The sequence below is a fragment of the Oncorhynchus mykiss genome, chromosome 6 (genome assembly GCF_013265735.2).
Source record: "Oncorhynchus mykiss isolate Arlee chromosome 6, USDA_OmykA_1.1, whole genome shotgun sequence".
In the NCBI taxonomy this organism is placed as follows: Eukaryota; Metazoa; Chordata; class Actinopteri; order Salmoniformes; family Salmonidae; genus Oncorhynchus; species Oncorhynchus mykiss.
In genome coordinates, this window is record NC_048570.1 from 27,106,346 (window position 1) to 27,115,907 (window position 9,562).

Consider the following 9,562-nt stretch of genomic DNA (forward strand, 5'->3'; position numbering starts at 1 on the left):
TAAAACTCTATGCTTGACAGAGGAAAGTCCACACTAACAAATGATTGTGATCTCATTCAACAGAGACAACTGCTTTTTGACCCCTCAATCTGATTGAAATGTTTGTTACAACCTGATTGACTTGTTGCACGTGACTTGTTTTTGTTTGCAGCACTCTGGGGTTAATAGCTCGGACACTCAGGTGTTGACCCTCTACAATGTCACTGAGGAGGAGAGCGGGGAGTATATATGTAAAGTGTCCAATTATATAGGCGAGGCCAATCAGTCAGCCTGGCTGACCGTCATCAGGCATGAGGCCCAAGGTAACCGCCCCATGTAGCAGCAGTAGCTCAGAGCACACAGAGAGCCTCAGCCACGGGCTGTTAGGAACACCTGGAGACGTAGGGACTTATTTAGGGACAACCTCAGCTGTTTCTTTCCTCCCTCGCTCCCTCCCTCTATCCCGCCTTGATGCTCCTGACTGTAAATGACTCTATGGAAAATTCCCAGCAGAGCGGTTGAATGTGTTTAGTCTTCGTTTATGTTGGACTGCTTTCTCTTCCCTGCCCCATGCCTCTCCTGTGCCATCCAAATAAGGGCTTCTCCTACCATCCACTGCTATTACTTTCACTCCCTCGCCCTTCAGTCATATGCTCCTATTACTGCCTTGTTTTTCCCCCCACTGCTTTTCATCTGTCTTACTCAGCCGTTCCATCTTTCGATGAGCTCCTTTTTTTTTATTGTGGATTTGTTGTATGGTGAAGTGTGTGTGGTCTTGAGTGAGTGTGCTCTGCTGAGGGGTTTTCCATGTAGCTCATCTCTTGCATGTAGAGATGAGTCTATAGGGTATGGGATGTCCGTCCCTGCTTCTCCTCAAATGGTGATGGTACAGTGAAGGGGTTCAGTGCTGCGGTGCGGTCTCTACCTAACTAGCTCCTCCACTAACTGACTGGAGGGCTGATTCTGTCAGCGCCTTCTAATGGCAGTGTGGGTTTTTACTCTTGGTAGGGGGGATGGTGTTGGACTGAGAGAGGGGGGGGGGGGTGAACACCCCAGCCACCCTCTGTCCTGTCCCCTCCACTACCAGAAGTTTTTCTCTTTTCAGAATCTTTTACTCATGCCTCCCTTTTCCCTCTGGGCCTCTTGTCGGGTCTGCTTCCATTGTTCTTTTCTAGACTGCTGGCCTTAACACCACGGACAAGGAAATGGAAATCCTCCAACTGAGGAATGTGTCTTTTGATGACGCTGGGGAGTATACCTGCTTGGCGGGCAATTCTATCGGGTTATCTCATCACTCTGCATGGTTGTCCGTTGTTAAAGGTATCAATGGTTCTCTCCTCTGATCTCTACTTCCTCTTTCCCCCCCTCTCCCCTTTGGCCTGGTCATCCGCTTTCCACATTTCTCTGAATATGGTCTCTGTAGACCCTACTTCAGTGAACAATGTAAATGTGTGTGGAAGCCAGGCCAAGTTGTGCTACTAACCTTCACCCTCACCCTGTAAGCAATATTCCAGGCCCATCCAACCTTTCTGGATGGGACAGTATGGTCCATGTTGAGAAATGTTTCCCCTCTGTCTTCTGTTTTATGGAATAACAGAATGCCAAACACCCTATCTGACCCATAGAAAGTACTGACCTGAACTGACAAAGTACTGACCTCAACTGACAACCCTTGAATAGTAAAGTTCAAGTGTTTATACCCTCAATATTGGAAAGTAGAATAAAAATGAATTACTACAATTAACATTATTTGGCCAATTTCATAAATTATTTGTCATTTTTCCACGTTGTTTCAAGTGATTAACTTTACAATGCACTTCTACTTTATTGCTTTAAGGTGAAGTTTTACATTGAAAAGGGGTTGTTTGGCAGTACTGTTGGTGTTTTACTCAAACCTATGTCTCTCCCATTCTGGTTTCAATATGGTGTTTACATTTGATTATGTGTAAGGCTAATGTTTTCTGACAAGCACTGCAAATGACATATATCCCTGATGTCATTTCCTGCTGTGAGGACAAAGCCTGCTCTTAAGGCTAGCTTTGATAATTGGCCCACTGTAGTGGACGGCTCATTCCTCAGGGTTGGAATTTGTCCAATTATCAAGCTGCTTGTCATTCAGCCTCTAGACACAAGGGCAGCTCACTTGTGTTGCTGGTGTTGGTATCATTCTGGTGTTTTTTGGAAAGCGAGGTAAAAAAGAAACGTCTAATATGATGATTTGAATCTATATTGCAAAATATTACAACACTGTTCTGAATTGGGGAGAAGTTGATTTTTGATTAAACAAATGTTATATTTTGTGTCTAGTCTACATCAATACCTAGGTGGTTTGCTCCTTATCATGAGTCAATGTCAAATTTTGTAATTACAAGGAAATCATAATGAAAATGGTTTGTACCAACAACCACCACACAAGCCATTTAAAACTGGGTTTTTATGCAGAACCACCATTTTATGTGCCCTAAGGAAGTCAGAATGGGACATTTTACTTTAGAGAAATAATTTAACTAAACTTACTATTGAACTTGTTTAAAATGTGTGTCGGTGTTCAATGGCATGTTTTTTTTTTGTTTTTTTGCCTGTGATATATGTTCTCCTTAAAAACAGAGCCTTTGCACACAAATAAATACATTAAAGTTAGTATATTTTAATGTACATCCGGTTTAATGCTCATCAGTTTGCAAAAGGCTCTGTGTAATATATTTGGGTTTGTCCCAACTCAAGAGAACTTGGCTGTTGAGGATATAGCTGCGGGTCACACTGGAAAAGAATGTGGAGTGAAACCCTATGCCTGAAAGAAGTGATCATGGTGCCACAATAGGAGTTTGTGCTCTGCGCTTTGTGCCAGTGGTGTCAAGGGCTCTGTTTTTCTGTACATGTCAGCTGAGTGGTCTTAGTGAACGTATCAGGGTGATTGTGTGTGTTACATGCCTGTGTGTGGTGAAAGTGTGATTGGTATTTGAGAATGCATGGACCTCTGTAGTTGCAATTTGACCCAGTGTGGCTGACCTCCTGCCACCTATCCTATCGCGTTGCCCTCATCCAGCAGTCCCCCCTTCTCCACCACCCAACCAAACCTACCTGGAAGTGCTGATCTACTGTGTGGGCTTCTTCCTCATTGCTGTCATGGTGGCCGTGGCCATCATCTTAAAGATGCGCAACTCGTCCAAGAAGAGTGACTTCAGCAGTCAGCTGGCTGTCCACAAGCTGGCTAAAAGCATCCCCCTGCGCAGACAGGTAACAGAAAGTAGATAGGGGGTTTGAAATCTTTATACCTTTTCTTGCTCTTTGTAGTATTCTCATCCCATTTAGTGTAATCTTTATGGCATCTTCAAATTTGTTTAACTTAATATTTTCAAATGGAAGTGTTCATTATATTGTGAAAATAAAAAAACATTAATTCCTTGAGCTTCTGGTTCCCCAAAGAGCCCATGGGCGGACTCAGGTTGGTGTGAGTAGAGGGCAGGTGTTCGTTCCATCCTGCTCTCTGCTTCCACTGGAATCAATTAGTTGTGACATTGTGTCTACAGACTAATTTCAGTAACATTTTGGGGGTTTAACAAATTGTACATTTACTTTCTGTCCACACTGGACATCTTTCTGTCTGTTGTTCCTTTCCTGGCTCCACTATGAGAGAGTAACAGCAGGCTTCTGTATTCCAGGTGTCAGTGGACTCTAGCTCCTCCCTCCACTCCGGGGTGATGTTGGTGCGGCCCTCCCGCCTCTCATCCAGCGGCTCTCCTATGCTGTCTGGGGTGTCTGAGTACGAGTTGCCCCAGGATCCACGCTGGGAGCTGCCCAGAGACCGGTACCCAGATGACTGGAACACACCTATCAAATACAGACATCACATAACACACCTTTGAATGGGAAAATTGCCTGTCTGTCACAATCCTCTCAAATTTGTTTGTTTCTTCCTCACCCTTTGACCCACTCAGACTGGTGCTGGGGAAACCCTTGGGAGAAGGCTGCTTTGGCCAGGTGGTGATGGGAGAGGCTGTAGGGATGGACAAAGAGAAGCCAAACAGGATCACCAAAGTGGCCGTGAAGATGCTCAAATGTAAGTCGTTTTTTTCCCCCTCATAAACCATATCGAACCTGTGATTTGGGCACATGGCTGGGTCTCCTATATTTAAAAGGAGCATAGAAGGTAGCAGAAAGCCACAACCATAATTACAAGATGGGAGGAGAGTTTTACTCAGAGCTGTGATGCACAGACATAAGAGGCATCTGCTACGGGCTCCTGGCCGCTGTAAATGGGAGACCAGAGTAAAAATGTATGAGAACCCCCTGACTTGGGATATAAAACTGTGATGAGTGGGGGTGGGAATGTAGGAAAATAATTTATGTGCTGCCTTTATCTCCAGACTGACCCCCCCCCCCCCCCCCCCCCCTCCCTCCCCACTACCTGAATGTCCCTCTGGAAGTAGCGTAGCCTTTTGCGTATAGGTGGTGCCTTTGAAACATTTTTAAATAGTTTTGTAAATGTACTTTGAAATCATTTTGTGTAGCATAATGTACTTCGTTTTTTACAAACTTGGATTGATTTACTGTACATGGGAATTCTTTATTATTTGCAAATCATAGAGGTTTCAGGATTGAGTGAATTTTATGAGTAAAACCAAATGGAATTTCTTTCCTCCCCTCAGCTGATGCTACAGAGAAAGACCTGTCAGATCTGATCTCCGAGATGGAGATGATGAAGATCATTGGGAAGCACAAGAACATCATTAACCTGCTGGGAGCCTGTACCCAGGATGGTAGGTCTCACACTGGCACAGAACCCCCCCCCCCCCCCTTCTTCCCTTCAAATCGTTCATTCAGAAATGCTGAAAACATGTTTAATTTTGAGAAAAATGTGGTGTTTTGAGACCCTTGCATTGTTCAGTTGTTTAACAGCATGTTCAGATCAGCATGCAGAAATGTGTCCAATGTTATGAGTAAGGGATTCTGACACCTAACTTCCGAGCTTTCAGTTTGAGATGACCACAGCTGCTGCCAGGGTTGCCATATCTTTCAAATCTTCACTGACAAGCCCTGGCACCATGCACTGTGTTCTGACCCTGCTGTGAACATTGCAGAGCTTTCTGTCCTCGACACAAGGCTGGTTTTTGTTCCACCTCGTCCCTTGAGAAGTTCTAGTAGAAGTTACTGTAGGAATCTGGTAGCATTGCACAGATTATTCCCACCGGCTTGGTTTGAAATACAAACTCACATTTTTTGGCAAACTGTTTTCAAGTCAATGCATTTACTATAGATAGTGGTGTAGATTTTGTTTAAACACTTGAGTACACGTGTTAACAGACATATAGATTATTTTTCTTGTTCTTTATTTACATTTTGTAGAGTCTTAATTCCGTGATTTTAATGTTTTTTTTTCCCCTGACCACAAAATGGCTGTCCAGAATACACCATTAGTCTTCTCTCTCTGTCTCTGTGTGTGTGACATGTTAGGAGAAAGATACAGCTGTTGGTTATAATTCAGAGCTTAACTCTCACTATGACCCTTCCACCCCTCAATGAAATCCTTCCTCATCCTTGAAATGCCATTTTGCTCCTATCAGTCTGTCTTGTGTCAGATGTCACAAAGTTATTCTAAATGCCACATCCTCTAGTGGTGTTGAATAGTGAGTGACGCTTGTCTCCCCCTCCCTCCCCAGGTCCTCTCTATGTTATTGTGGAGTATGCCTCCAAGGGAAACCTCCGGGAGTACCTGAGAGCTCGGCGTCCACCAGGCATGGAGTACTGCTACAACCCTGACCAGGTGCCCATAGAGAACATGTCTATCAAAGACCTGGTGTCCTGTGCCTACCAGGTGGCCCGCGGCATGGAGTACCTGTCCTCTAAGAAGGTAACATCAGGATCCGACTCTACGTACATCAGCACAGTTGAGTATAGTACAGTAAAGATGCAGTGTATGTGCTCGGCCAGCTAGACCTAGTTCTTATGTGTCTGTGTACAGTGTATCCACAGAGACCTGGCTGCCCGCAACGTACTGGTGACTGAGGACAATGTGATGAAGATCGCAGACTTTGGCCTGGCCAGAGATATCCACCATATTGATTACTATAAGAAGACCACCAATGTGAGTGTGCTACTAATTACATTACCTACCTCAGCCATGCCAATTCATGTGAGAATTGCTTCCCCTTACCTTATTCCATCTCCTTTGTAAATAAGCCAATTTACACTAGCATTTAACCCACAGGGTCGTTTGCCAGTCAAGTGGATGGCCCCAGAAGCTCTATTTGACCGGATATACACGCACCAAAGTGATGTGTGAGTATGGAATAGATGCACCTTTACTATTTGTTGGAATGTGCAGAAGTTGGTCAGATTCATGTAACCTGTGTGTTGACTGACGGGTTTGTTCATCTGACTCTGCAGATGGTCTTTTGGGGTGCTGCTGTGGGAGATCTTCACACTGGGGGGCTCGCCGTACCCGGGGGTTCCTGTGGAGGAATTGTTCAAGCTGCTGAAGGAGGGCCACCGCATGGACAAGCCCTCCACCTGCACCCATGAACTGTAAGCCTCCTTCCTCAGTGTTTTATCATTGGAATGGATACTATGGGATTATCCCAGAGCTCAGGGACGCCGCAGCAAAGATATTGTCCCAGAGCTCAGGGATGCAGCATTAAAGATACTGTCCCAGAGCTCAGGGACTCAGCCGTAAAGATACTGTCCCAGAGCTCAGGGACGCCGCAGTAAAGATACTGTCCCAGAGCTCAGGGACGCAGCTGTAAAGATACTGTCCCAGAGCTCAGGGAAGCCGCAGTAAAGATACTGTCCCAGATCTCAGGGACGCCGCAGTAAAGATACTGTCCCAGAGCTCAGGGACGCAGCTGTAAAGATACTGTCCCAGAGCTCAGGGAAGCCGCAGTAAAGATACTGTCCCAGAGCTCAGGGACGCCGCAGTAAAGAGACTGTCTCAGAGCTCAGGGACGCCGCAGTAAAGATATTGACACGAGCCAGCAGCAGAATTATCTACCTGTCCCGCTCTCCTTCTTTCCCGCTCTATTTTCTACATTTCTCCCCCCTCCCAAAGATACATGATGATGAGGGACTGCTGGCATGCTGTTCCCTCTCACCGGCCCACGTTCAAACAGCTGGTGGAAGACCTGGACCGCACCCTGGCCATGACGTCCAACCAGGTGAGTCCCCACATTTGAGCACACCTCAGCAGTTCACACAGTCAACAGAGCTGATACACTCATGTTACTGTCAGGAGTAAATGCAAAATGTTAATGTTTTTACTTCCCATTTAAGCCACTTGTCTGTATGTGGGTGTAAAAGTAATGATATCCAAAGCCAGATATGACTGTTCTGGCCAGTGTCTAATCTTCTCTCATAAATGCCATCTGTGTGTGTTTGCAGGAGTACTTGGAGCTGTCTGTGCCTCTGGACCAGTATTCCCCCAGCTACCCTGACACACGCAGCTCCACCTGCTCCTCGGGCGAGGACTCGGTCTTCTCCCACGATGCTGGTGCTGAGGAGCCCTGCCTGCCAAAGTTCCCTCCCCACTCCAACGGGGTGGCCATCAAGAAACGCTGATACCTCACTCCCCTCAAATACCAAATATTCCTTTTCCTGTGTTCTCCTCTGCACAACTGGCCTGGTATGGATATTTCCCACCCTCCCAGAGACTAGGTAACACACCAGTGGAGATTGTGACGGGCTTACTTCAGAAATGTTTAAACCGACCGGTAGGGCATCAAGAACTCAAGGCAGTTTGCTTGCTCGTGGTTGAGGTGGAAATGTTTTCAGGGCACTTTGTATTGCTGGGATTTTCTTTCTGTTTGTGTCAAACAGTGCAGGAGAAAGAAACACTCACTAATTTCTCTACTCTGAGCATTCCGCTGAACAAGGGAAACAGACGGGATTGAATTGAAAGGATTATGAAATGGATGGATCAGAGTTAGAATTATGTCTGTTGAATTTGTTAATCAATAATAAATGACCAATTCCAGAGAATATATTACCAAGGGACATTCATATATTGTATACACTATATATACAAAAGTATGTGGGCATGCTTTCAAATGAGTGGATTCGGCCATTTCATCCACATCTGTTGCTGTCCGGTGTATAAAATCGAGCACACAGCCATGCAATCTTCATAGACAAACATCAGCAGTAGAATGGCCTTACTGAAGAGCTCAGTGACTTTCAACGTGGCACCGTCATAGGATGCCACCTTTCCAATAAGTCAGTTTATCACATTTCTGACCTGCTAGAGGTGCCCCGGTCAACTGTAAGTGCTGTTATTGTAAAGTGGAAATGTCTAGGAGCAACAACGGCTCAGCCGTGAAGTGGTAGAACACACAAGCTCACAGAATGGGAGTACTGAAGCATGTAAAAATCCTCGGTCCTTGGTTGCAACACTCACTATCAAGTTCCAAACTGCCTCTGGAAGCAACGTCAGCACAATAACTGTTTGTCGGGAGCTTCGTGAAATGGGTTTCCATGGCCGAGCAGCTGCACTCAAGCCTAAGCTCAACATGCGCAATGCCAAGCATCTGCTGGAGTGGTGTAAAGCTCGCCCCCATTGGACTCTGGAGCAGTGGAAATGCGTTCTCTGGAGTGATGAATCACGATTCACATCTGGCAGTCCGGCGAACTAATCTGGGTTTGGCGGATACCAGAAGAACGCCATCTGCCCCAATGCATAGTGCCAACTGTAAAGCTTGGTGGAGGAGGAATAATGGTCTGAGCTGTTTTTCATGGTTCGGGCTTGGCCCCTTAGTTCCAGTGAAGGGAAATATTAACGCTACAGCATACAAACATTCTACACGATTCTGTGCTTCCAACTTTGTGGCAACAGTTTGGGGAAGGCTCTTTCCTGTTTCAGCATGACAATGCCCCTGTGCACAAAGCGATGTCCATACAGGAATGGTTTGTCGAGATCGGTGTGGAAGAACTTGACTGGCCTGCACAGAACCCTGACCTCAACCCCATCGAACACCTTTGGAATGAATTGGAATGTCGACTGCGAGCCAGGCCTAATCGCCCAACATCAGTGCCTGACTTTACTGATGCTCTTGTGGCTGAATGGACGCAAGTCTCCGCAGCAATGTTCCAACATCTAGTGCAATGTCTTCCAAGAAGAGTGGACGCTGTTATAGCAGCAAAGGGGGGAACAACTGCATATTCATGCCCTTGATTTTGAGATGAGATGTTTGACGAGCAGCTGTCCACATACTTTTGGTTATGTGGTGTACGTTGGGTCAGTGGTCAGTTATTCTTTCAAACTAGTATGTCCTTGTAAATACAGTTAGGCATTAATAAGAATATATATATATTTACACTGTTCTTGTTTTTATTACCATATTTGTTTTGTTTTTGTACAAGGATGCTAATGTTTGATCCATTTCAGTATAATCCATAGGGGAGTTTGCTACATGAAATTACTTTTAAATTGTATTGAATATTACGTGGCCAGTTTTTGCTGTCTCAATTTTTTGTCAGCTTTGCTTTTTTTCCTTTAATCAATCAGCCGCTGAACCATTAGTGGAAACATTCTACGTATATTTTTCTTTTCAAGTACAAATGTTTTTCATGACAACCTGCAATACAGCGTTATTCT

At 45.3% G+C, this 9,562-nt stretch overlaps 1 protein-coding gene across 9 annotated transcripts in view; it reads left to right on the forward strand.

The window, feature by feature from the left end:
- LOC110525633 (fibroblast growth factor receptor 1-A) overlaps positions 1 to 8,331 on the forward strand; it is a 46,431-nt gene extending 38,100 nt beyond the window's left edge. For 4 of the 9 annotated variants that reach the window (XM_036979742.1, XM_036979740.1, XM_036979741.1 and 1 more), the window contains exons 8-18: positions 152 to 302; positions 3,026 to 3,222; positions 3,642 to 3,787; positions 3,918 to 4,039; positions 4,629 to 4,739; positions 5,640 to 5,866; positions 5,942 to 6,064; positions 6,188 to 6,258; positions 6,367 to 6,504; positions 7,025 to 7,130; positions 7,354 to 8,331. In XM_036979742.1, the coding sequence (XP_036835637.1) occupies positions 152 to 302; positions 3,026 to 3,222; positions 3,642 to 3,787; positions 3,918 to 4,039; positions 4,629 to 4,739; positions 5,640 to 5,866; positions 5,942 to 6,064; positions 6,188 to 6,258; positions 6,367 to 6,504; positions 7,025 to 7,130; positions 7,354 to 7,530 (1,569 nt within the window). In that variant the 3' untranslated portion in view covers positions 7,531 to 8,331. Of the gene's footprint in view, positions 1 to 151; positions 303 to 1,154; positions 1,300 to 3,025; positions 3,223 to 3,641; positions 3,788 to 3,917; positions 4,040 to 4,628; positions 4,740 to 5,639; positions 5,867 to 5,941; positions 6,065 to 6,187; positions 6,259 to 6,366; positions 6,505 to 7,024; positions 7,131 to 7,353 lie in introns of all 9 variants that reach the window. The other 5 variants (XM_036979746.1, XM_036979745.1, XM_036979747.1 and 2 more) reach the window with 5 other exon arrangements.
- Positions 8,332 to 9,562: the final 1,231 nt, after the last annotated feature.